This window comes from Microtus pennsylvanicus, chromosome 11, assembly GCF_037038515.1.
Source record: "Microtus pennsylvanicus isolate mMicPen1 chromosome 11, mMicPen1.hap1, whole genome shotgun sequence".
In the NCBI taxonomy this organism is placed as follows: Eukaryota; Metazoa; Chordata; class Mammalia; order Rodentia; family Cricetidae; genus Microtus; species Microtus pennsylvanicus.
The window spans coordinates 337,627-364,533 of record NC_134589.1 but is presented as its reverse complement, the minus strand read 5'-3'; the positions used below and the strand labels follow the sequence as shown (position 1 = coordinate 364,533).

The 26,907-nt window shown below is 48.3% G+C and overlaps 2 protein-coding genes across 4 annotated transcripts in view; one reads left to right on the top strand and one right to left on the bottom strand.

Annotated features, from left to right (window-relative positions):
• The window catches only part of Tbcd (tubulin folding cofactor D), a 162,197-nt gene extending 140,572 nt beyond the window's left edge, over nt 1-21,625 (top strand). The window contains exons 24-39 of the mRNA XM_075989722.1: nt 433-495; nt 1,467-1,543; nt 2,784-2,865; nt 3,407-3,525; nt 5,113-5,204; nt 5,960-6,100; nt 11,737-11,820; nt 12,911-13,069; nt 13,144-13,282; nt 13,528-13,649; nt 15,290-15,367; nt 16,939-17,028; nt 17,513-17,600; nt 18,190-18,299; nt 19,562-19,646; nt 20,963-21,625. Of these exons, the coding sequence (XP_075845837.1) occupies nt 433-495; nt 1,467-1,543; nt 2,784-2,865; nt 3,407-3,525; nt 5,113-5,204; nt 5,960-6,100; nt 11,737-11,820; nt 12,911-13,069; nt 13,144-13,282; nt 13,528-13,649; nt 15,290-15,367; nt 16,939-17,028; nt 17,513-17,600; nt 18,190-18,299; nt 19,562-19,646; nt 20,963-20,980 (1,547 nt within the window). The 3' untranslated portion in view covers nt 20,981-21,625. The remainder of the gene's footprint in view (nt 1-432; nt 496-1,466; nt 1,544-2,783; nt 2,866-3,406; nt 3,526-5,112; nt 5,205-5,959; nt 6,101-11,736; nt 11,821-12,910; nt 13,070-13,143; nt 13,283-13,527; nt 13,650-15,289; nt 15,368-16,938; nt 17,029-17,512; nt 17,601-18,189; nt 18,300-19,561; nt 19,647-20,962) is intronic.
• A 269-nt stretch (nt 21,626-21,894) lies between these two features.
• The window catches only part of Qtgal (queuosine-tRNA galactosyltransferase), a 71,725-nt gene continuing 66,712 nt past the window's right edge, over nt 21,895-26,907 (bottom strand). For 2 of the 3 annotated variants that reach the window (XM_075989727.1, XM_075989728.1), the window contains 2 exons: nt 24,659-24,760; nt 21,895-21,974 (listed from right to left, as the gene is read on the bottom strand). In XM_075989727.1, the coding sequence (XP_075845842.1) occupies nt 24,680-24,760 (81 nt within the window). In that variant the 3' untranslated portion in view covers nt 21,895-21,974; nt 24,659-24,679. Of the gene's footprint in view, nt 21,975-23,510; nt 24,761-26,907 lie in introns of those variants that run through there. The other variant, XM_075989726.1, reaches the window with a different exon arrangement.

Here is a 26,907-nt window from a genome sequence, read left to right as displayed (position 1 = left end):
AGGCTGGCCTCGAACTCACAGAGATCCTCTTGCCTCTGCCTCCGCCTCCCAAGTGCTGGGATTAAAGGCGTGCGCCACCACCGCCCGGCCTTTTCCTTCTTTTTCTTCCTCCTTTTTGGTTTTTTAAGACAGGGTTTCTCTGTGTAATAGCTCTGGCTCTCCTCAAACTAACTTTGTAGACCAGGTTGGCCTCGAACTCACAGAGACCCACTTGCCTCTCTCTCCCTGAATGCTAGAATTAAATGCACCATGCTGGCTCCCACAGGTCTTTTTAAGAGGGGTCATCACTCTAGGTCTGGAGTATCTTCTTCCTGATGTCCATCTGGGGAGATAGCCTGGATTTGCTTATGGCCTGGCCAGCATGAAGGTGGGTGGAAGAGTTAGGTGTTGGTTATACACTTTTGGAAAATAATTTTTTTTCTTTTTCCACAGTGTGCATTTTAATAAAGAATTTGTCACTTTCCAGAATGCCCTTTAAAGGCGACACCGTTATCGGTAGGTGCTTTCCTCAGTGACACAGATAACGTTTTCTTAATACTGTTATTCGGGTTACAGAATAAGAGATGAACTCGTTGGGGTGGGGTGAAGTTTAAAGGGCCGCAGTATTGGTACATCTTGTCTTGGAATTGCTGCCACCTCCTGCCACCCTCTTCTAGAAAGGACAGGGAAGTGGGAAGTTCTTCTGGAATCCTCTACTGGTGCTCTTAGCTGTGGCTCTGCCTGCCACCATGGTCTCCAGTCCTGGAAATTTGTGGTCATTCCTTGCCTGGTACTTATTTATTGCCCAGATGGTTCTCATTGCTGAGACAGAGGGCAGTCTCCCTCAAGTCTGCTCTAGCCTCGTTTAAAGTTACTAATTTTATTTAGCTGAACAGAGAGCAAGCATATCTCCAGTCCATTTATTAGATATAGTTGAAGTTAGGTTTAAGTTGTACAGGACCAGGAAAGATTGTCTAAGAGAAAGAGATAAGATAAGATCACTTGGGCTGGAGAGATGGCTCAGTAGTTCAGAGCACTGACTGTTCTTCCAGAGGTCCTGAGTTCAGTCCCAGCAACCACATGGTGGCTCACAACCATCTGTAATGAGATCTGGTGCCCTCTTCTGGCATGCAGGCACACATGCAGACAAAACACAGTATTCATAATAAATGAATATATAAATAAATAAATCTTTAAAAAATGTCTTAAAGCTTGCAGCTGTTACAAAAGAGGAGTTCTCTATCGTGATGTGCAAGTCTTTGGTTTACAGGGAATGGCATTTTCTACACAGTGGTGGCAGCAGCAGGGTGTGGGGGAGCTAACTTTTAGCAGCCTGAAGTGGGCTTCCTCCTGGAACTGGGGCCCTTGGACTTTTACGCGGTCTGGGAATGTTCACTTTGGAGCTTCTCCAGGATGCATGTCTGTTGCTGTGAATGTCGGCTGAGGACTCTGAGGCAGGTTAGTCATCGTCTTTGCTTTTTCACCAGATGGTTGGCAGTGGCTGATAGACGACACTCTTAGAAGTCTTCACCTTGTTTCCAGCCATTCCCGACAGCAGATCAAGGTATGCCACGCGGGATTTCTCTCCCCTGTTGTCCATAGCGCCTGCCTCAGTGGTCCTTTCATGCACTAACCTCACAGTCTGCAGCACCATCTTCGGGTCTGCGTGGTTCACACAGGTAGCCTAGAGTGACCATGGTAACCAGGAATTTTACCCTTCCTCACTATATACTTTTTATTTCTACCAGTCTTCTTCTCTATTTTAATAGTGATAACGTGTCCAGTCACACCTGAGTTCTGGTAGCCGTAGGTCAGGTTGGGAAAGTATTTACATGAAGACGAGATTGAGCAACTAGATGCTCGCTTATGTTCATCTTTCGGGATCGGAGCTGTGACATACAGCCCATTTCCTAGGCCGTGGGCTGTAATGGTTGATGTTTGACGTGCCAGACAAGGTGCGGAAGCATGAGCCCCTGCCTGTCCTGCACTTCCTTCTCTTTTGTTTCTGTGGAATTCTTCCTGGTTAAATACAGTCTGCCTGGTTAAATTTGGAGGTCTCATGGTTGATATCTCAGAATTTTCTTTGAAAACTGTCCATAATCGAGTCCCACTGGCCATGATCGTATTTTTTGTTGCTTAATTAGTGTGTGTCGCAACTCTGTGATGTTCTGAGGGACTCCATGCTGATCTTCTCCCTGCCCTTCCTCAGTTGGGGAGGGGTGGAATGGAAGGTTTGATTTGAGGTTGAGTCATCTCTTGCAGAGGGGAGGTGGGGAGCTAGGGAGATGCCACATCGCCACCTTCTGATTTGTGTGACCCTGCATCATCCCGTCTCCATCAGGGTTACTGGGGTTAAAATTGGTTCCTCACCCTTTCTGTTCTGCATACACTTCTGTGCGGGATGCCAGTGGACCCTCCTGTTCCCTACACCAGGTTCTACCAGGGCCGCCTTGAGCCCCTTGTCCTTGTAAACAGACACTCAATCCCCACATTGCTGCTGCTGGGAAGAGAAGCATGTTTTGTCTTATATTAACTGTGCCATATAGGAATACATAAGAATTGTACTGTTTGGAAGAAATAGAGTTCTCACGTTAGGCTTACTAGTGCATAGAATTTAAGGTGATTGATACATCTGACAGGTTTGGTAGACACACTGGAAAGTCAGAAGATTTATTAGAGAAACAGTGTGGCAATGACATACTTTAATTTGTTTTTAAACATAATCACTGTCAGATTGCAGTGGCTCGCGCATCTGTGGCTGAGGACTTCTTAGACCCTTTTATCACTCATGTCTTCTGTTTTAGGAGGCAGCTGTCTCGGCCCTGGCCGCCCTCTGCTACGAATACTACATGAAGGAGGCTGGGGAGGCAGATGTTACCATTGAGAGTAAGTGTGCTGTATGCTGGGCCTATAGCAGGGGTCATAGTGTAGACAGGTAGTTAAAATTCTTTATAAAAGCCAGGTTTAGTAGTAGTACATTTCCCTAATGCCAGATGAGGAGAGCACTATGAGTTCAAGACCAGCCTGGTTTAAATAGAGAGACTTTGTCTCAAACAAACAAAGAAAACACAGACATAAAGGAAAAATATCTTAGGAACCTAGTGGTAGTGGTGCACACCTTTAATCCCAGCACTCGGGAAGCAGAGGCAGGCAGATTTCTGTGCGTTCTAGGCCAGCCATTCTACAGAGTGTGTTCCAGGATAGCCAGGACTATTTCACAGAGAAACCTTGTCTTAAAAAACAACAATAACAACAACAAAAATCTTAAGGAAACCTTAAAACCACCTTATACAAATTTCCTTATAGCTTATCTATCACTTTGAAGGTATGTCTGCATCATTGTCCTGGTTCACCTTGCACATCTAACTTGTATTTCTGTGGGGCACCACTAGACACAGGCCACTTCTAAATATTTCTTTCTTTTTAGGGGAACTGATTCCACAGTACCTTGCTGAGCTCCAGAGCCCAGAGGAGATGACCCGCTGTGGCTTCTCCTCAGCCTTGGGTGCCCTTCCAGGTTTCCTTCTCAGGGGCCATCTGCAGCAGGTGAGGGTCCCAACAGCACCGAGGGGGCACAGATGGGAAGGGCTGGCAAGTAATCCGCACACCTCTGCTTGGGAATTTGATGCGGGAATTCTCAGTATTAGCACACGTGGCCATGAAAGCAATGGCGGCTGACTGCTCCTGCAAGGCATAGAGAGCTGTGCTCAGGTTTGTAGGGTAGGAGGCTCTGTCTGAAGAAACTGGCTTCCTGATGAGAAAATGGTAGCCTCTGTGCAGAAGCTGGTGCTGGCATGTGCCTTCTATTCTTGTAACCATCTCAATTTATTTCCCTAATAATAAAGCCATGTAGTTAAAATTTCTTATGAAATTTTATGTTCCTTATGTGCCTTGTGTCCCACCTTGTTGGTAGTCATGGTGGGAGGTAGGCTGGGTATGGTTGGAGGCTGCCAGCCTCTTGTCTCAGCCTGGTGTCCTATGGGCTTCTTTTCTGCCTGTGCCGTAGAAGAATATATCATGTACTATTATTTTTCTCACACTGTTTCCTCTGCTTTGGTGTGGCCTGCTCTCTCCCCATTGTCTTTCCTTCTCAGCACCTCCTCTATCACCTGTCCTTGTCTAAGACCTGGGCGTGCCTCCAGCCTGACTCTGGAGACCATGCACTTTTCCCCTCTGAGTTGAAACACTAGGCTTGGTCCTACCAACACCTCCTCCCCCAGGTGCTCTTGCTCTGTCTGCCCCTGCTGCCTGCCACACAAGCTGGGATGCAGTAAGACACACACTGCATGTTTGCTTCTATGTATACTGGTTCTCATTCCTCCTGTGGGATCAGGCAGTTCTGATGATGTGACAAGTAGGCCCTTTAACCCTGTACAAAGCCGAGTATAGCTGTTGTAATAACTGAACTCACCCTGGGGTTTATCCACTTGAAATGTGGATAAACAAAGATTTTAGAACTGAACTATCAGTTTACGAAGTAATAGCCCTGGACCTACAAGGTGGCTCAGTGAATAAAATCACTTTCTGGCAAGCCTGGTGACCCAAGTTTGATCCCTAGGACCTGCATAAAGGTAGAGAGAACCAGCTCCACCAAGTTGCCCTCTAACTTCCACATACAGGCTGTAGCGTGTATGGTTGTGTACACACACATGTGCACATGTTCGCTGGTCGGGGGCAGTGGGTAGGAGAAAACATAAAACTATAATTGCTCATTTATTGTTGAGATCTAGAATGTCAGCTATCCCCTGTCCAAGATGGGAACAATAGAGAGGAATCTCTTGTAGGGATGAGACAGATTCATAGCAGTTGCTGGAGTTCGGGTGCAGCAGATGGGAGGCTATGGGATCTCTTTTCAAACGTTCTTCCAGAAACTGAATCTGCCTGTTGTCTTGTGTGGGAGGTGGCTCCTGTGAACTTCCTGGCAAGCCCCACCCATGGCTGCTGTGTCCGTGGCTCCAGAGCCACATCTCTGTCTGAAACAGAAGTGTGCTGACAGCCAAGTCTTGTAGTACACACAGCACTTAGGGTAGTGAGACAGGAGGGTTTGCAAGCTTATGGAGACTGTCTCTAAAAAACATGTTTACTTTGTAGCTGATACTTATTTACTGATTTGGGGGACTTTTTTGCCCTCAGGTTCTCACAGGTCTAAGAACAGTCACCCGTACTTCTCCCAAGGATGTGAGCTTTGTTGAGGCCAGGAGAGACGGTTTGAAGGCAATCTCAAGGTGAGCCCTGGCCTGGCAGGTGGGCACCAACAGGCACCACAAGGATTACCTGCCATGCTAGCTAGCAGAGAGCAGAAATGTATAGAGCTGCTTTGTTATTGCTTTCTAATTCTCCCCATCTAGAGCATTGTCAGGGAACATTTGTATCTTCATTTGAAAACCACCTCAGAAGCTGAGGAACAGCAGTTTGAGGCCAGCCATGGTGACATTGAAGCCTTAAACCACACACACACACACACACACAAACCAAAGCATTGTGCTGGCTTTGGGAATAGCTAAGGGTTAGAGTGCTTGTTTAGCATGTACAAGGCCATGGGTTCCATGCCCAATACTGCTAAATAAACAAACAAAATGGATGAAGAGTTGGGGATCGTGCCTCAACTTGAGGCTGACAAAGGGAGCAATGCCTGAACCCTGTGTCTTAGTGGCTTCTGTCTATAGATGCAGTGTAAGGGCCTTGTCTGTCTTCTCTGGCTCCCTGTGGTTCTGCAAGCCCATTCAGTCCTGACTTCTCAAAGCAGCATTATCCTTTTTATTGGGGTGGAAGAGAGAAAGAGCCAGCTACCTTGTAGATTGTGGGGCAGTGAAGGTGACTTCACAGTGAGCACCATTCCGTATCTGCAGTGGGAAGGGTGCCCTGGGCCCTGAAGTCTGCCTGGGGCTCCTGGGCCATGCCAGGTGTTCCCTGCAGCAAGACACCCCAGGCCATCGTAATGTGAAGGATGAGCTCACAGACATGCATGTCTTAATTTCAGAGTTTGCCAGACGGTTGGCGTGAAAGCAGAGGGCCCTCCAGATGAAGTCATGTGCAGAGAGAACATTTCCGAGGTTTACACTGCGTTGCTGGACTGCATGAACGATTATACCACAGACAGCAGAGGGGATGTGGGAGCCTGGTAAGGACAGTGTTTGTACTGTGACTTCTCTTCTGAGATAAGGGAGGGCACGGCATCCTGAGGTACCCAGGATTGAAACAATAGGCATTAAGTCATGCTAGAAACGCTCATAGCAACTGTCTGCACTGATGTCTCAGGCGAGCCCTCTTCTGCTGCTCAGACATCCGTAGTTCTTTAGTCTGCACGGTCATCTTCCCTTTCTCCTCCTGTAGGGCAAGTTTCCTGCCCAGGTTGCAGCACCTTGCGAGGGAAAGAACAAGGCTGCTGCTGTCTGAGTCAGCAGCTCTACCGGGTGCCTCACACCCCCTCGCACCCCCTCACACTCCCTCACTCCCCCTCGTACCCCCTCATACCTCCTCATACCTCCTGCTGGCCTTAGACAATGATGGTAAAGAGTTCAGAAGGAGCTCGTAAAAGATGCTGTCTTGATTGGGATCAGAACATGGAGAGAACATATTATCCCTTACATAGGATGTTTCAGACATTACTTTCTAACTTGTTCTTCTTGCCTCTTCATTTTCCCCTCCTTTCATTCTGGGTGCCCAGCTAGTTGTTTCTTCTTACATCCTATTTCCTAGCTGGTTACCCCACTTTACAGATCATTTTGGAGATCCCCCATGTCCTCGTGTTCCAGAAACTCGAGCACCCGTCACATACCAAACAGATCCTGAAGGTTTCTTCGTTTTGTACAATTTTCTGTTGTTGCTGCTCTTCTTTGGCTGTATAAATGCTATATAGTCTGCTTTGCTAGTGATTCTCCCTTTATTTCTCTACTATTAAGCTCATTTAATATTTTTAATTTCATGTTACATTGATCATTAATTTGTGTTTGCACTGGGTCTTTGCTGGCATTTCCTGTATGCTCCTTCATTGAAAGCTTATCTTCCTCTTTCCTAGGACAGCTCCCTTCAGGTGCGTCAGCTGTCATGGACTGAGCTGTCTGAACATATCCATGTAGACATAGATGTCTGCATAGACAAGTTTTCCTGTGCTGACATCAGTCTCATCAGAGCCTGGAGAATGGAGACTTTGAGGGACCCCCTGGCTGTTTCCCACAATGCCAAGGTCTCCCCTGGCACAGCTGAGTGTGGCTTCTCAGCTACAAGGCTGCTTCCCTGTAGTGTCTCTTAGCAAGATGTCCATGAGAAATGGCTCCTTTGGTCTGACCTCAAGGGTTCCTCATTGACAATGGCCATCTTGTTTTGCCAGAGATTTCTTGTGCCTGGTTGTCTTTCTCCTTGAGAAGGATCTGTCGTCTTGGTTGTGGCATGTCATGTGGGCTGGAGCGCCTTGGACATGTTTTGTTGTCCAGACCCTCCAGAATGTACTACAGGCTAGGTAGCAGACAGGGCCTAAGGTGGCATTGTGAACCTAGCCCACATGGAGCTGATGACTTGGTTCTACGATAAATATTGTCAGGTCCTAGGCTTCTTCTCTGAGGCCCCTAGACTCCCAAAAGACCTAGTTCACCTGGATTCCTTCTTGAAGTTCAAGACAGAAGAATGGTGAGCACTGTGTGTCTTTTCCATGGAAGGTGTGAACAATCATCTATTTACCCAGTGTAAGGCACAGAAGGCAGACCGAAGAACAATCCCACCCAAGTCTAGCGTGGTGAGCCAGTCGGTCTCCTGAAGTAGGAGTTACTTACACACGGGTGACTCAAAGGCACTCCCTAGCAGGGGAGACAGCTCACAGAAGTCTCTGGAGATGTCTGCTCTACTTGTATGCATCTCACCAGCTGAAGAGTTTCCTCTCCCCAGCAGTTGTTACTGCTTTTATAACTGACTCTATCTAGGCTGAGCATGGTATACATCCAAAGAGAATAGGTTCCCAAAAAGCCAGTACATGCAGTAGGGATAAATCCTGGTGCTACTGCCAGTGGCCCCTCAGTCTGCTCCAGCCATGCAACTGTCAACCACAATCAGAGGGACTAGTTTGGTCCTATGCTTGTTCCTTCCCAGTCTGGCTGGAGTTGGTAAGCTCCCATTAGCTCAGGTAGACTGTTTCAGTGGGTGTTCCCATCATGGTCTTGATGTCTTTGCTCGTGTTCTCACTCCTCCCACTCTTCAACTGGACTTTGGTTGCTCAGTCCAGTGCTCCAATGCGGGTCTCTGCCTCTGTTCCCATCAGACAAGACTGCCTGACAAAATTGGAAGCATGGGGATGGGGGTAGAAGGGAATTTTAAGGGGAAAAGAGGAGGGGTGAGGAGAACTTCAGGAATGAGATAGTCGAGAAGGAGGAAGGACAGAGACGAGAACAAGGAAAGAGATATCTTGATTGAGGGAGCCTTTATAGGGTTAGCAAGAAACCTGGCTCTAGAGAAATTCCCAGGAATTCACAAGGATGACTCCAGCTAAGACCCTAAGCAGTAGAGGAGAGGGGGCCCGATCTTGACTTGCCCTGTAGTCAGACTGATGAATATCTTAAATATCACCATAGAACCTTCATCCAGCAACTGATGGAACCAGGCATTCTTTTTAAATTTTTTTCTTTTATTATATCATTTCTCCCCTTTCCTTCCTCTCTCCAAACTCCCATATACTCCACTCTTTGCTCTTTCAAATTCATGGCTTCCTTTTTTCATTGGTTGTTGTTATGCACCGTGTGTGTGTGTGTGTGTATGTGTGTATGTGTGTATTTCTCCCACTCTCCAAATTCCTTAGTAGTTCATATAGAGTTGAGGCTTTGCCCACCTTAATCTGTGTTTGTTGTCAGAGATGGCTCATTTGTTCCCGGCTGCTTAGACCCGAAATAATCACTCAGAAACTATAATATTTGCAATACTGTTTGGCCAACAGTTTAAGCATATTGCTAGCTAGCTCATATGTCCTCAGCTAACCCATCTCCATTAATCTATGCATCACCACGAGGTTGTGACCTACCAGCAAAGTTTTGGCAGGCTCCAGCGGAGGCATCTGGCTCCTGTGGTGGCTGCATGGCTTCCCCCTGACTCTGCCTACTCTCTCTCTATATCTCTTCCAGCCTGGCTATATTCTGTTAAGCCATTGGCCAAAAGAAGCTTCTTCATTAACCAATAAAAGCAACACCTATACAGAAGGACTTCCCACACCACGTTACCATATCTGTTGTCTTTGTTCAGCTCAGCTTTAGGCAGTAATGTTGGTGACACTTTACTGGTTTGTCTTCCTCTGATTCTCAGTCTTTCTGCCTCCTCTTCTACAGTGATCCCTGTAGCTTAGCTGCTTATATTGCGGATGTGTGAGTTGGGGCTGGGGCTCCACAGCTCTTCATTTTGATTGGTTGTGGCTTTCTCTGAAGGTCTCTGACCATTGCAAAGAGAAGTTTCCCTGATGAGGGGGGGACTACACTTCTCTGTGGGTAAAGGGGCAAATGCTTGGACTGAAGTTAGGGATTATGCTGGGTTAGTATCGTGGTGGCGGTTGTGGGTTCTCCTGCAAGAGCCATGACTTCACAAGTCCTAGAGGGTTGACTGGGCTTCTAGTATAAGGTGTGATTTCCCTCTTACTGAACAGGTCTTAGGTCAACTTAGAGAACAGTTAGTTTCCCACACAGAAGGAGGAGGGTAAAATAATGAGTCTGAAGAAGTCATATGGAATTATACAAAAACACTTATAGTACATGTAAGCTGGTGTATAAACACATGTGTGTATTTTAAATAAAGTTTTCCCATCTGGACTGACCGTGCTTCCTCTTAGAGAGCCAAAGACCATCTAATAAAAATCCTAACAACTCATGAGAAGCCCTCTTTTGGGTTAGGATTGTCCAAGGGAGTCCTAAAACATTGCAGGCTGTTACTAGTTGTTACTTGGTTGTCTCCCAGAGGTAGAAGGTAAGTCCCTATTGCTAAAGACATCATGCGTTTCAGACATGGGGCTCAGAGGCCTCCTCCCTGAGGACCAGCTTTCATGGTATTGGGAGACTCGACTCAAACTTCCGTAGGAGGGAACCCTACAGGCACATAGTGACACATACACCTTGACACTTTGTTTTTTCCTTTCTAATTGATCAGTGTTGAACTTTCTCAGAGATTCTAATTGTTTTTGAAATTCTGTCTTTTTCATTTACTTCTATTTTCTTTGTATTTTTCAGATACAGTTATTGTAAAGACTGTACACTTGGTCAGTCTCTTTTTGTTGCTCCTGCTATTTTGGCATTTGTTAGGTTTTATTCACTTGAAATTCTTAACTGGATTTTCTATGTTGTGGTTAAATTGCAGGGCTATATCGTTTTCTTTTAGCAGGTAGTGATAATGGCCAGCCAAATACACTGCTGTCCACTATGATTTCAGGTCACAGAGTGGAAGGAAGGGCTTCACAGAGAGAGATGGCCAAGTCTAGACAGACCTGGCCGTATAGACTGGGCTCCATGACAATGGCTTCATGCAGTTGCCCTTGCTCCCAGGAGCTTATCTGGGATGTGATTTTTTTTTTCCTTGCCCTGGGGCTCTGCCAGTGGTCCTCTGAGGCTCAGGACTCAGTTCTTTCTCCTGTTCATGTGCTTGGCAAGCACAGCTTGTCCTTTTGCTGGTTTCTGCTGTATTGTTTGGAGCCTCACCCTGTGCATCACAGCTTCAGAGATGGCAGGCACCATGAAAGGTCTGTGTATGCTTTCTAACTGTGCACCTAGACCTAGGCACTTTCCAGACTTCCCCGTGTCCCCTGCATACTTTACAGTCATACCCCTGTGTCCCATGGTACTTTCTGCAGGTCTCCCCCATTCCCTGGCATTCTTTACAGATGTACTCCATTTCATCCCAGCATGCCCTGCAGATCTACTTCCCTACGTCCCATGGCATCCACTGTCCATGTGCACCCATGTCCCTGTAGCCCACTGCATCCTCAGGCTAACTTTGTGTCCAGTGACCCTCACCTGACTTTGAGGAGTCCCCTGAAACCCTGGCCTGCACTGCTGTCTGTGAGCTCCCCTCAGAAGGGCCCATGGGCCTCAGAGGGAACCTGGTACAAGCCCCATAGAGGGTTTGATTGAGGCAGAGATGACCCTAAGCCTGAGGGTTTATTTCTTCCTTTCCTGACTCACTGAATGCACCTGTATCCCACTTTAAATGGCTACTTTTGCTCTGGAATTAGATCAATTTTTTTTCTTCGATATGAATTAATGACAGACAGCTCTGTTTAGCAAGAAAGTAAGTCTAGAATGGATATGAATGTTGGTTGCTCTCTGGTGAGAACAAGAAGCGCCAGCCTTGTGCAGAGAGACTACAGTGGCCAGCTTCACAGGAGAGGAGGCTGTGGGAAGTAGCTGCTTCGATGATGTGTGTACATGTCTTAGGCCCTGCTGAGACTTGTCCAGTCTGTCTTCAGATGCTAAAAATGAGCCCTCTTGCTTGACAGTATGAGAGAGAGCACGTCCCTCATTCTCCAGTCAAGGGATTTAAGTAAAGACTGCCAGCTGCCGGCATTGGGTTTCTCTGATGGTTTACACTGAAGTGGGATTTCTGTAATCTCTGAAATTTTCCCTGTGTTTGGGCCTTCTGGAACCAAGCTTGTGTGTGGTCACTGGGTGTCTCAAGACTTTTTCCCCCTCGTGGGCTCCTTATAGACTGTGTTCTCACAGGACCCGATGAATGTGTTTGATGGTACCAGGGCTTGAATCCCTGTCCTGGATTGACCTTCCTATATCTCCTTATTCACAGGGTCCGGGAAGCTGCCATGACGAGCCTCGTGGACTTGACACTTCTGCTGGCACGGACAGAGCCGCAGCTGATTGAGGCCCACATGTGAGTATCTGAGGACAGCAGGGGCTGCCCTGTGTCTTTATCCCTTCTCAGAGTAGCTTCTCTGACCTCTGTCTGCCCCTCCACAGTTTGTGGGCCATGGCCAGGGGCCTCCTCCTGTTCTATGTCCCCAGGACAGGATACCCACCCCCCCCCACCCCTGTACCAGGACCTCCTTTGATCTGGCCTGTTTGGCAGCCAGCTTTAGAGAGTGAGACTGTGGTGATCTCTGAACTCAGGTTCTGTAGCCGAGATTCCGGCCAGGAGGGGCCACCATCATTTGATCCAGCCCCAGTGATTCTCAAACTCTTCTGCCACACTGCTGAGGCCCGGAGTTCTACTGTTCCTTTCCAGCCTGGCTTCTCACCTTTCTTCTGTCACTGACCTGCAATACTGTTGGTTTTCACACCTCCATCCCAAGAGTTCATCAGCATGCACATGTGCCTGTTACGTGGCTCTTGAGATGTTGGGGTGCAGGGTGCAGTCGTAGCATCCTGTGTTGGTTAGGTTTTTTGTTTGTTGTTGTTGACTTGGCACAAGCTAGAATTATTTAGAAAGGGACTCAATTGAGAAAATATATCCGTAAGATTGGCCTATAGGCATTTTCTTTATTAATGATTTATATGGTAGGTCCCAGGTCAGTGTAGGCAGTACCACTCCTAGGACAGTAGACCTGAGTTGTTTGTGTTTTTGTTTGTCGAGACATGATTTCTCTGTAGCTTTGTAACCTGTCCTGGAACTAGCTCTTGTAGACCAGGCTGGCCTCGAACTCACAGAGATCCGCCTGCCTCTGCCTCCCAAGTGCTGGGATTAAAGGTGTGTGCCACCACCTTCCGGCTTTTTGTTGTTGTTGTTGTTGACCTGAGTTGTATAAGAAAGGCTGAGCAAGGCATGCAAGCCAGTAAGCAGCATTCCTCCATGACTTCTGCCTTTGTTCTGCCTCCAGCCTTGAGTTCTTGTCCTGACTTCCTGTAGTGATGGAGTATAACCTGAGAATTACAAGTGGAAATAAACCCTTTTCTACCCAAATTGCTTTTGGTCATGGTGTTTTATCACAGCAATAAAAACCCTAAGACACGTGTCCTGTTTGCAGCTGTGAGCGCATCATGTGTTGCCTTGCCCAGCAGGCAAGCGAGAAGATTGATCGGTTCCGTGCCCATGCCGCCCAGGTGTTCCTGACTCTATTGCACTTCGACAGCCCTCCCATTCCCCATGTTCCCCACCGCAGAGAACTGGAAAGCCTGTTCCCCAGGTACTGTCAGGTACGGATCCCCTTTGCAGCCCAGCCCCTCCAAGCATGGCCTTGAGGAAATCACTTTCTTTCAGGTCTGACGTGACCTCTGTGAACTGGAATGCACCTTCCCAGGCCTTCCCTCTCATCACCCAGCTCTTGGAACTGCCCACCTACAGATACCATGTCCTGCTGGGGCTGGCCGTGTCTGTTGGTGGTTTGACGGCGTCTACGGTAAGGAGGCATCAGGCTGTGCAGGACAAGGGGATCCAGGGGACTCCTTCCAGAGGGTTCTGTCCTTAGATGTGTGCACTGCACATGCTCAGTCATAACAGCCCAGCACCTGGAAGGCCCTCATGTCTTTGTAGTTTGCAGTTGTTTCTGTTCAGTCCTAGGCATTTACTGTTGTTGACGTAGCCTTGGGGGACCAAGGGAAAAGCTAGCCATGCTGTGCCTCAGTACTACGTTTCGGGTTTTAGGTCAGGTATTCTACACAGAGCCTCTTTGAGTACATGAAGAGGATTCAGAAGGATGCTCAACTCCTGGAGAGCTTCAGTGGGACCCTCCTGAAGGTCTTTGAGGACAACCTCTTGAATGACAGGTGAGGGGTATCTTGAGGCTGGAAGGTCATGGTGCCTGTGCCCCAATCCTATTTCCACAGAACCCAGGTTTCCCTGGGACACATGGTCACAGTTAGTAGGTGAGGAGCAGGGCCCAGCACACTGTCAGGCCCTGCTGGCTCCCTTCAGTACCTTCAGTGAACCCAGCATTCATCTCTGGGCCTCACCGGTTCTTGGCACTCACCTCCTGCAATCCCTCTCCTTCAAGGCACTCTGAGCAGGAAAATGAGCTTTTCTGTGTGCATGTGCAGATGCCAGATAGCATGTGAAGTGGGATGAGGTTCTAGTCTGTAGGAATATTCCCTGACTTTTCTTGTCTGTAATAACCTCATCGAGAATATAAGAAACCGGAAAGGCAACCCATGAAGTATGTGGGGTGGTTCCTGTGGGTGTGCGAAACCTTTCTTGTTCCTCCTGCCCCAGAGCTCTCCCAGCTGTCCACTCTGGCAACCACTGATCTGCTATCACCGAAGTCGAGGTGGCCTTTTGTGTCATTCCATTTAAACAGGCAGGCAGTGTCATCACCCCATCTGTCTGTCTGTCCGTCCTCTTGTTGAGCTGACTCACTTGTTTGGGCATTTCATGTTCCAGGCCTTGCAAACAGCTGCAGTGGACATCACCCTGTCTGTCTGTCCGTCCATCCCTCTTGTTGAGCTGACTCATGTGTTTGGGCATTTCATGTTCCAAGCCTTGCAGACAGCTGCAGTGGACATGCAGGAATGGATCTCTGTGGATGCACACCCCCTTTTCTTGGGTACACACTGTACGATGGACTGCGGGGCAGTGTCAATTGTTAACTTCTCTGAAGCTGCTGGTCCCGTCTGTTCCATGTCTCACCAGCATTAGTGTGGTCAGCCTCTCGGGTGGCTATTCTGTTAGACACTCAGTCGCCCTCCTAGAGTCTGAGGTGTGCGTTCCCTGACACCACAGCTGTTTAGTTGGGTTTTCCTCCTCCCTGGTTTTGATGCCTTCACTGGACCAGGCAAGTCCTTGTTAGGTCTGTGGTTTGAAGGAGCCACCTCTCACCTGCCTTGTGCTTCAGTGAGCTAGTGTTGTTGCTGAGAAATCTTTGCCTAATCTGGAGGTCCTAGAGAGCTCCTCTCTTCCAGAAGCTTCTATCTTTAGCCCTATGGTTTGTTTTGAGATAGTTTTGTGAGTGCTTTGTTTAATTTTGCAAATGACTGTCCAGTTGTCTAGCTGTCCAGCACAGCCTGCTGGACTGCTCACTGTTCTGGCTTTGTGCCTTGTCAAAACCATCAGGTGTACAGGTGATGCTGGACTTTACCTGGCTGTCTGTACATCTTTACATCAGCAACTCTGTTCTTACCTTTGCTTTAGGTAAGCCCTGAAAGGAGCCACGTTGGCTCCTGCTTTATTCTTACTTCCCATAGTCATCCTGGCTTTCTGTAAGAATTATAATACTGGTGTGTCTGTCCTTAAGAATTTGGCAAGGCTGTCTTGACTTTAGACTCATCTAGGAAGAGCCATCATGGTGTTAAGGGTTTGTGTTTTTGTTTTGTTTTTTTAACTTGTCAGTGGCATTTGCCTGTCCCTCGCATGGGTGGCTCATAGTTCTTGGGTGCTTGTGTGGGTCTCATGTTTGCTTATCTTGTCCTCTCAGGGTGTCTGTATCACTGCTGAAAATGCTGGACCAGCTGCTGTCCAATGGGTGCTTCGACATCTTTACTGCTGAGGAGAAGTAAGTATCTGCTTGCTTAATGCTTCCTACCTGGTGAAACCTAGTTGCCCAAATTTAAAAAAAAAATGTTATTTATTGTTTTGGTACCTTGCTGTGTTGCTCAGGCTAGCTTCACTGTTACCCAGGTAGGAAGGTAGACTTGGACAGGTGAGGGTAGTCCACTTACTAGGGCAGGCAGGCAGAGAGGTCTGGAAGCTGATGGGACCTGAGGTGTGATGTGGGCTGTGTTTTGGGGCCCAGGAGTGTGCCTGTGCCCATCATAGTGGGACAGAGGCTATGGGACATAGGGCACGAATGCTGCTTCCTGCTGTCTGTGGTTCCTCTGCCTCTTGTCCAGAGGAGCAGACAGTCCAGCTGCATGATGTCTCTAAGCCCTGGAACCACGTAGGTGCCCTGCCTTCCTGAGTGGATGATACTTTTGTGCTCATTTTTGCCTGTGGTCTTCACCGAATGAAAGCTAAGTTCCTTAGAAACTGCCTGGAGCTTTGGATTTTCCTTTTAAGCTAACTGGTGGTGGATTCAAATCCACTGGGTCTAGACTGGTCTCCTTTGCTCATTGCTATTTGCTTTCTATTTTCTGCCCCGCCCCCCCACGAGAAGATCTGTGCTGTATGGGCATCAGGCTGGTGTCATGTTGAGAATATGTGTTCAGGTGCGAGTAGTAACTGACTATTGATCAGGTCAGGCCTGAGAGGGCGCCAGACTGTGCTGATCCAGGGGCATGACGCCAACAGATGTGAGCGTGAGGGAGCCATAGCAGCCGGAAAACGTTATGGCTGGTGTGTCTCTTTCCACAACAGAAATCTTTCAGAATACCAGGTGTGGCCAGGAAGCCATGTCACCCCACTCAGACAGAGCCGAGACGTTCATTAGACACCAACCACGGGAGGTTCATGCCTGGTGGATTAGCTCAGGAGTCTTTCAGGAATGCTGGAGATGACCAAGTTCAGTGTAGACCTGGATTGAGACCATTGGGACCACAGAGTCTGTGGCGTGTGGGACCTTTAAGTCTAGAAGAGCAGTAGAATTGCATGAGTCCCAGAGGAAGACCAACTGAGGATGTATTTTAGAGAGCTAGTCAGGGAAGGACTGAGATCTGGATCAAAGTCCCAGGGTATGGAAGTATTCTCTTCATACCAGGGTTGACCTGGGAATTAACCATCATGGACTAGCCTGGTGTGGTAGCCCAGTATCAAGGTCATTGGGGATGACTAGGACCCCTCATATGGCTTCTTTCCATGAATAGTACCTGCTGGTAGGGTCTTCTGCTGGATGGGTCACTTGGATATGGTCATACCATAGCTGTGCTGGGCCTGCCCACCCAGGTGTTGAATACCATGGGTAAGGTGGGTGATGGCATATCTCACCAGTAGTGAGATAGGATAGCTGTTCTCTGCTGTGTGTGCTGGGAATGAAAGAAAGTGGTTGATGCCACATGGCACAGCATCTGTTGAGCAAGCCGACCTTCAGGTTACTTGGTACCAACAGCACACTGGATGCCAGTACAGCATGAACCATACTGCTCTGTATTCCTGTAAAGATCTACTTACAATACTGTTTTCCCCTTCAAGCCACCCCTTCTGTGTGAAGTTGCTCACACTTTGTAAGGAAGAAATCAGGAAGTCAAAAGATGTCCAGAAGCTTCGGGCGAGCATTGCAGTGTGAGTTTTAAGTGCTCCTGGGTGGAGATGGAGGGACTTGGTGGGAAATACAATTTTGATCACAAAGATGTTTAAAATATGGACTGTTGGAGTGTTCAGTGAGGAAGGGAAAAGTCAGATGACTGCGGTCAGTCTGGAGGGTCAACCTGCAGGAAAGCTCTCTCTCTCACCTTACTGCATAAGCCCAAGGAATGTGAATACAACTATGCCAGTTCAGGCATCTGGGCAAGTACACACTGGCACAGAACACTGGTCATGTGTAGGCAATCTGATAGATACACACAGGCACATGCTAACACAAAGATCTCATTATGTATAGGCAAGTACATGGGAACACATTAGTATACAGTGCACACTTGGATACATGACCATATACCACATGGCTCAAGGTTTATGCTGTGTACTTGTTGGGTCTCAGATGTGTCTTGGATCTCGGGTAACATGAGTATGGCATGGCTCCATGTCCCCTGTGGGCTTTCTGCAGGCTCTGTGGCATGGTGCAGTTCAATGGTGATGTGCGACAGAAGGTCCTCCTGCAGCTGTTCATCCTGCTTGGCCACCCTTTCCCTGTGGTGAGTGTGTCCGCCCCACCTCAAGGCCATCTAAAGGTCTGTGCTCATGAGTGGCCTTTAGACGAGTTTGTGTTGGTGTAACTTTGAAGTAGGTTTAGAAGTAAACACAGGGTGAGATGGTTTCCAGGCGTGGGCAGCCCTGGGTCATGGTAGTCAAGTGGCTGGCGTTCCTATGAAAAGAACGTGGGTACTGGTACCGGGCAGGGTGAGCATAAGGAAGCATTGCTGAGGGTGGGGTGTCAACAGCCTAGGGTTAGGATTCCCCTCCTAACCAAGAACTCTCTAAGTATCCCAAAAGGGAAATTTCTCCCCTAAGTAGTCAGGGAATTTCTTCAAAGGACAGTAGTTTTGTTTGAGGTAGAGTGGGATGGCCCACCGCTCATCCTCAAAAAGGCACATTACGGGGTAGACAAGACCATCTGAAGCGGTTTGTCACAGGACACTAGCAAGAGGGACAGACTCCCATGCAGGAGTCCCTTCTGACAGAAGCTGCTGATGTCTGTGATGGCAGAAGTGTCTGGGCTGTGGCCAGATTCATTTCCCAGTGGTGATGGGTTTTCCTCTTGTTGACCTGCTGTTCTTGTCCCAGATTCGGAAGGCCACAGCAAGCCAGCTGTACGAGATGGTGCTCACCTATAGTGACTTGGTGGATGCAGGCGTGCTTGATGAGGTCATGTCTGTGCTCAGTGACACAGCCTGGTAAGTAGGGCCTGCCTGAGCTGCTGCCACTTCTCTCCTGTCCCCCTAGCTTCTGATGGAAAGAGGGGAGACATTTCTAACCCTCAATAGCTTCACATAGGGCTGAGGACAGACACATCCTGGGAGCTTCAGGAAAATGTTTGATGTGTGACTGCTTTTCTCTTGTAAGCAAGGTGGGCAGAGTGGCTCAGAAAGCTGGTGTTTTTCAGTAACTCGAATACAGGGTCATCAGGATGCCAAGTGGGTGTCAGTTAGCAACTTTTATTTTCCTACTGCCATGTGGTCTTTCCTGTTTTAATGGCCTTAGAGACTTGTCTTCAAAGTCAAGAAGTGGAGAGGAGATGGTGGTGGTGGGGTGTACAGCCTGTGGGTGTGATTCTCAGACATTCCAGCCTGGAAGCAGTTACCTTATATGACCTGTGATCCAGGCACTGTACACATTCATATACATGTTTGCATACATGATTACATACATACAGCTGCTCATAGTCACATATGTATGTACTACCAAGCTGACTTGTCCCCTGTAGCAGATATACTATTTGGGAGGCACAGCCAGGTAGGCCAAGTTACTGCTACTGCGGACACTGTCCACTCAGACTGATGGAGAGAGGTATTGCTGATCTCAAATGCTGGCAGGTCTGTTGGTGTAGTAGCAAGTGAGGGTTTGTGATGTATATTCATGCATGCTCCCCAGAACAGCGATCTCCATAGGAGCTCATGCTAGGATGTGGCCTTCCTGCCTCGGTGAGAGCTGTGGGGGCCTGGAAGGCCAGAATGCATTTCAAGGTCTTTGCTGTCAGTAGAAACTTAGCATGGTGCCTTCTGAGGAGACACTGGGCATTGCTTCCAACTTCCTAAAACATTCATCTTGAGAAAGGACAGCAGAGAGGGAGGGAGAACTTTGTGTATGCATGTGTCAGGGCTTGCATATGTGAGTGCAGTTGCCTGCCGAGGCCAAAAAAAGATGTCCAAATCCCCCTAGAGCCGGGGTTACAGGTGGTTGTGAGTTGCCCTACATGGGTGTTAGGAACTCTGAAGAATATGACACCTGGTTTACAGAGGACTATTTTTACTAACCCTTACAAAACATGCTTTGTAAATCAACAGCAGCTGAGTTCTAATGAAGATGCAGAAGCCTCTTAGCCTGAGGTCGCATCTCTTCTGTATGTTCCTAGAACAGGGTATGGGCCCTGGTGTCTACTCTGGGGGAAGAAACTGAACGATGTTGGCTTCGGGGACTCAAATGCTTTACTCCCCAGGGACGCAGAGCTTCCAGTTGTAAGAGGGCAGCGGAATCACCTGTGTGACCTCCTTGGTGTGCCCAGACCCCAGCTGGCTACAAAGGTAACGAGTATTCTGAGGCTACATGGGGCCTGTGCTGTCTGCTGTTCTGAGCTCCTGTCTAAAGTAAACCAGGTCCCACAGTCGGTTCTCTTATCATCCCTGCCTGGATGTACCTCCTATTGGGGACTCTGTTTCTCTGAGGACACCTGTCCCCTCAGGCTTCCGTGTCTCCCTGGACTTCTGTCCCACTGGGGCCTCAGTCCTCTTGACTGCCTGTGCTTGGTTGTGGAAGCTGCTGTCGGATGTTAGCCGTGGCGTAGGACATGGGCTCCCTGCCCTTATAGAACCCGAGCCTTCAGAAGCCCAGCCTCATGCTGGAGTCCTAGGTGAGTCAGGGACAGGAACATTCCAGCCAGCCAGTCCATCTCCACCCTTGGGCTTTTCCTGGCCTGTGGGATACATCCCTCCCTAGAAGACAGTTCAGGTGTGCCTGACAGAGATGACTTTCCTATCTTGCTGCAGGCCCCCATGGTGGGGATTCTGTCGTCTTACTCCAATTAGTACTGACGAAGCAGTGTTTGCATTTGTCTCGGTTGTCCTTTAATTATGTCTGAACTTTGGGGGATGCACTCTGGAGCTGTTATTAACTAGGTGTTCCTACACTTGACATCCCCTCTGCCTCTGTTAGTGGTGACATCTGGTTAGCTTGTCTCCTGTACAGTAAATTATGCCTTTGTGTCATTTACAGGTCTTTATTAATTAGTGTTTCATGTTTACTCTAATTACTGACAAGTTTATGTTCATAGCCTCTGTTTCCTATTTGGCCTTCCTGTTTACAGTTTCTTTATCTGGATTTCATTTCCCATCCTGCTAACTTGTTCACAGTTCTGCTCTTCTGTCCCTGATTACCCTGGGGCCAGCACTCTTTCCCTGCCTACTGCCTCATCCCTGGCCTTGACCTCTGAGCCGGGCTTGCCCTAACCCTGAGGCCTTGGTATTTAGCTGACACAGTCTTGACGGTCAGCTACTGTTTTTCCTGTTTTCTTTGCTTTGATGATCTGGCTTTAAACCCTGAGCTCCTGTTACCTCGCATGCTGGAAAGGATTTTGTTCTTTCCCTCTCTTGTGTGAGCTATGCTGGGTTTGTGTGCCTGAGTCCTCCCAGGGCCTCCCCCTTGGGGAGCCAGGGTGTAGTCTCAGTCTCCTATATGGAGAGCAACTCCGTTCATTCACATACTTCAAAGTTCCCTATCAATGGAAAGAACAATTTAGCAACCTACTCTGTCCACCAACCTGCCAGGATCCTGGGACATGGCAGCCTTTAGCCATACATCAGAGAGGGTGGGACTAGCCTGACGTTGCTGTGTATCTTTACAGCCTGCTCCTGGAAGCTGAACCGTTGCCTGCCTAGCTGGGATGCCCTGCCCCAAGGCTCTACAACAAGCTTTACCATCATGGAAACTTGGTGCCACACACCTGAGAAAGGTGGCACATGCTGCTAGCTGGACTGGGAGGCCATCCACAGAGAGCAGTAACTTCATGCATGCTGTCCTCTGGTGGCCTGGTCTGCCTGTACTTCTGCTGTCCTAACACCATGTGCTTCCCATTAAATCATGCTCCATACAGCCCGGCCTCCATCTCTGGGACTTAGGTGAAGATCCACCGTGGGTTCCACTCCTGGTGTTTTGCTGGGTTTTAGGCACTGAGTGATTTCTGTAGCATGGCAGATGCTCACACCCTGGTGGAGTGTGAAGTGCTGGGTACATGCAGTGGCGGGAGCTTTCTCCTCCCTCATGCTGAGCCAGCCACGTCCCCAGCAGTCCTGTCATGTCTGAGCAAAAGATCCTCAGAATCCAGTGTCCCTGTGGGACTACGGGACAGCTCTGGTCCCCGGGCCTGGATCCTTTGCACCAGGACGTACATTACCTGTCCTGCTGTGGTAGCCTCATGCCTGCCTCTTTCATCTGTCTATATCCGAGGCCTGGGAGCCTGCTGAATGTTGCTCATTGAGCTTTAACCTCAGAGAGAGAGAGAGCATGAGTAGTCTATGAGCTGAAGAGCAGAAAGAGTAGCTAGAGGCTGTGTGTGCCCAAGGCCATGTCCCCGCTTCTAGTAAATGAAATTTTGGTGGTAGCAGGGCAGAGTAGATAAAAGGCCACAAGAAACCTAATAAAGCTGGAACTCTACCGAGCTGTGTTCTCAACACTGGCAGATGGAAATCTGTCCTCATGGAAGGAACTCTGGCTCTTGTTGGGTCTTCACTGCGTTGGGTGAAGAAGAAACATCCAGGAATGGTGTGCACACCTTTCATCCCAGCAGAGGCAGGCAGGTCTCTGAGTTTGACGCTAGTCTGGTCTGCATAGTGAGTTCCAGGATGACATAGAAAAACCTGTCCCAACAAAAACAGAAGAAACTCTGGGTTGATGATCCATCACCATATAAACGGGGTGTGGTGGTAGGTGCTTAGGATCCCAGCACTTGGAAGGATCATCTCTGAGGAGGCATACGGAGCATTTTAAGCTGGGCTGGGATATAGGAAACCCTATCCCTCCCCATAAATAGTAACAATTCTCCCTGCAAAAAAGTTAAGAGGTAGAAATGGTCAGAGATTAGGATAGGAGCTGGAGAGATTTGCTCAGTGGTTAAGAAAGCAGAGCAATCTTGCAAACAACTTGAGTTCATCCCTAGCACCCATAAAACCACCTGTAAGTTCATTTTCGGGGGAGTTCAGTATCTTTGGCCTCAGCAGAAACTACACTCACATGCAATATTTATACTGAAAAAAAAATTAAAAGACAGATTAGGAAACAGAAGAGCTTCTGAGAAAATAGCAAAAGCAAAGGTCCTATATGGATGAGGCCCCAGCTCAAGACAGAATTCTGCAAGGTCAGAAGCTACCCAGGAGGACAGCTGGTAAGTCCATATTGTATCCCTGCTTCCCAGACTAGGAATGTTCATGGTTAGACAACCAGTCCTTGGGGGTGGGGGTGGGATCTGAGCTGGCACCAGGTGCCCTGAGTGGGTAAAATTACTGTTAAGAAGGCAGATGGTAGTCCAGTGGTTACCAGCTCACCAGCGGACATTGGAGTTGAGGAAGACAGTAAGATCTGCATTATACTGAAAAATTGTCAGCTTGGCTAAATCATGTGTATGGTGTATGTCTTCGGTGGGGTTAACTATTGCTATGAGGAGACACCATGACTATGGCATCTCAAAACATATAATTGCAGGGGCTTACAGTTCAGAGATTCAGTCCCTCATGGCAGGAAGCAGGCAGACGCTGGAGAAATAGATGAGTATCCTACCTCTTGCAGGCAACAGGAAGTTGACTGACTCACTGGGCAGTGTCCTGAGTGTATGAAACCTTCAAGGCTACCCCCACAGAGACACACTTCCTCAAGAAGGTGTGGCCCAGATTAAAGATACGACCACCAGCCTCAAGGTCTGGATTAAAGGGCTACGTCACCTGTCCAGCCTCTAACAAGGCTACACCTCATAATCGTGCCACTCCCGATGAGCTTATGGGGGCCAAACACATTCAGACTACCACAGTGTAACTTCCATTCAAGAAAGTGGGCTGTAGTAATTCAGTGCAGTCAGAGTCTCCATGATCCCCAGCTGAAAAGCAGTGATTTCTGTGGGTGAACTTTAAGCAGCAGAAAATGACCTCATGCAGTTTCCGTCAGGATACCAAGCAAGGGAGAAATGCATGGTAGCTAAATGTGGGATTTAACATACAGGTAAAATTTCTTCAAATGGACAAGTGAGGTAGAAAAGGGGTCTTAATCCTGTGATCTGAGTGAGGGTGGTGTGTAGGAAACCCAGACACCAGATGAGCCTGCTGACCCGCCAGGAGCTGCCGAGGAAGGTATCACAGCAGCAGCAGAGAGAGTCTTAACATGAAAGACGAGAAAAAGGACAGGCTGTGACAAACATCAATAAGAAAGAAGATTGTTAACACAACAGGAGTGCATTCAAGTCCCCGTTTAAAGACAAGACTAACCTGGAGGGACACAGATAAAACTTGGGAAGGCTCAGCCTTGGAGAGGGAGATGCCCACGTTTCCTTGAGCAGGAAGATGTCAGAGCTTTAAACCTTGCACATATGTGGATGTACTAACAATGTTTAAGCCGGGCACACGTCTGTAGCCCACTGCTCAGGAGGTGGAGATAGGAGGGAGAGTTCAAGGCCAGCCTGGGCTACACAGTGAGACACTACCTCAGTAAGTAACAAAGCAAATCAGGAAGAGCAAAGCCAGCCTACCATCTGGGATGGGCACTTAAATTGAGAGGCTAAATCTTATCATTTAATGTGAAATGCCCGACAGGCTTGAGTTTAATCATTCACTCCCAGGTGGTGGCACCTGTGGGAATTAGGGCCTGTTGTGAAGACGTGGGTTGCTGGATGATGGGGTTTAGAGCCTGGTCCTCTCTCTAAAGACACGAGAGGGTAAAGAGTCCCAGCTGTGAAGAACAATGCCTACCATCAATGCCTTCCCTACCTTGATGGACCGTACCCTCAAACCATGAGCCTTTTATATATATATACCTCCAGAAATTGCTGCTTGTTTGGTATTTGGTCACATTAATGAGAAAAGTAGCTAGTACAGATGGTTTGAAAAATGAAGAAAAGTTTGGCTTAATAGACATTTCTAGAACCTAGAAGCCAGAACTTTGATAATATAGACTCCTGCTTTTAAAAGGTAAAGTAGTATTTTAAAAATTACCAGTTGGGAGCTGGGCGGTGGTGGCGCACGCCTTTAATCCCAGCACTCGGGAGGCAGGCGGATCTCTGTGAGTTCGACACCAGCCTGGTCTACAAGAGCTAGTGCCAGGATAGGCTCCAAAGCTACAGAGAAACCCTGTCTCGAAAAACAAAAAAAAACAGTTGGTCCAAGTTACCAAACACAGGAAATTTGCCTAAAGTGGTGCTTAGAAGATTAAGACCTCAAGTTATGTAGCAGAAATGAAAGGGTGAAAACTAAGGAACAGAACGTGAGGGGAGGAGCTGGAGGAAGCAGAGAGTGACGGGCAGTTGTCTGTGGAAGGGAGTAGAGCAGACAAGGCTCAGAACCTGCAGTGGGTGGCGGCAAACTCAGCTGAAATGAACGAAGTCCTGGCCTTCCTGCAAGTTCAGTGACTTCAGGTTGTCTTCAAACGCACCCCCTGTGAGGTCCTGTGGGGAGAGGAGATCCAGCTCAGTCAGGCTTCCTCTTGCTCTTGACTGCTGCAGGGACTGGGCCCATTTACCCTCCCTCTGCTGATTAGGGGAGAGGGAAACCAAAGGCTAGTCAGAGCTGCAGCTAGGACTGCTGTTATACAGCTGTGTTGGCCACTAGTAGGGTGAGGTACTGAGAGGTGCCCTTACCGTCTGGCCTTGACCCTCTCCAGAAGGCAGATAAGGCACTCTCTGGTTTACCTTTCCTTCATGCTACTCAGGGAACTTTGTCTCGTCTCTGCAAGATCTACCAAGTGCCCACCCCGTGACTTTTTACCTGTCACCCCCACCCCCAGTCCCTAAAGGGAGCAAGGACCATAATCTTGCTAAAGAACAGCCCAACTAGTGGCATCTGGTAGGATGTGGGAGGGACCGCTTTGTTTCTCTTAAGGCATCTGTCTTTGGGCCAGCACAACAGGCCTCTGAGCTGGGCTGTGACACTGACCCTACTGGTCCCATCATTGCTACCGGTGGTCAGAACACTCGAGTGAATTGGGCAGTGGTGGCGCACACTTTTAATCCCAGCACTTGGGAGGCAGAGGCAGGCAGATCTCAAGTTCTGAGACCTGAGTTGAAGGCCAGCCTGGGCTACAAAGTGAAACCCTGTTTCAAAAAAACAAAAAGTAAAAGTGAAACACCTGAGTGATCCTCCTGAAAAAGCAGAAATGTCCACAGTGGCCACACTTGCCGCCCTTCCTCTTTTCCCTCTCACTTCCCCTCCGTTCCCTTCCCCATATTCAGAGAAGTTATCGGGCTTGGGCCAGGGTAGATCAGAGTCTGCCCCCATGAGACTTAACGCTGTTGAACACGGAACTACTCACTGGATGCTCCTGTGTTTAACATGTTCTGGGAGAGTGAGAGGACACATGAAGGGAAGGGGTGTCTGCAGGACACAAGCCAACAAGGATTAACACCGGAGTTATAGAGGAGAAATCCCAGTTCTAAACATGGCAGGCTGAATCTAAATTCCCACCAGATGAGTGGTGCTCAGCTTTAAGTGAGACACCCCCACACCACAGCAAGATAGTTCTCCAAAAGGGTAGAAACAGGCCATCCAACATGGGTGGCCTTTGGAGGTGTCACAGCCAGACTTCTAGGACAAACCAGAGGAATGGAGCTCACGGCAGCATGGCTAGTAACTCCCACAAGCCATGGTCCTGACATGCCGACAAGACCCAATAATCTGTACCACATAGGTGCTGAGAGGAATCAGTCGTAAGGACAAAGAGTTGGGATCTGTTCACAGATGGCCACATGAGTGGCAAGCGGACGGTCCTACTGTGTGTACACAGTGCTACATGGATGCCAAGAAGGTGTTTTGTTCACAGATGGCCACATGAGTGGCAAGCAGACGGTCCTACTGTGTGTACACAGTGCTATATGGATGCCAAGAAGGTGTTCTGCCAGCTGGGGCCATGCTGTGAGCCTTATATGGTGTCCTGCTACTGCCCATAGGTCTTTGAAGCCTGGACATAGTACATAGGGTACTTTGGACACTTTGTCCAGCACTGTTCTTAAGGAGGCTGTAACTCTGCCCTGCGAGCGCACATCCTCTTTTCTAATAAAGATACTTAGGAAAAGAGGTGGAGGGCTGAATGTGACCTGCAGGCCAGTGGTCGCTAACCTGTGTCGAGCCATCTTCTGTGTATCACGGGCCACAATACAAAAAGTTCCTTTAAATAAGAAATGTAAAAATAGCCTCCTCCTGTGGTGAGACCCTGGAATGTAAGCAGGAACTGGTAGAGAGAGGCCAGGGAGCAGAAATGAATCATCTCGGCCTTACCAAGAGAATGGGCTGCCTAATGTGAGGCCGGGACAATTAGATGTACCAAACAGATTAACTAGGGACCCCTAGTTAACCTTTCTATTAAAATAACTTCTCACTGTATCACAGATAGCAGAAGTCCTAGTCATAGGTGTGGGTCGTGTAATCCATCTCAGAATGAGGGTGAAAGTCAAATAATGTAAGTTACTCGAAACGGCAAAATATACCATCAGCTTATAAGTTAAAATTTTGGAACAAGAGATGGCTTCAGTAAAGTGCTTGCCACACGCACATGCGGACCTGCGTTCAGTCTCTGGCACCACTGTGAAGGCTGGTGTGG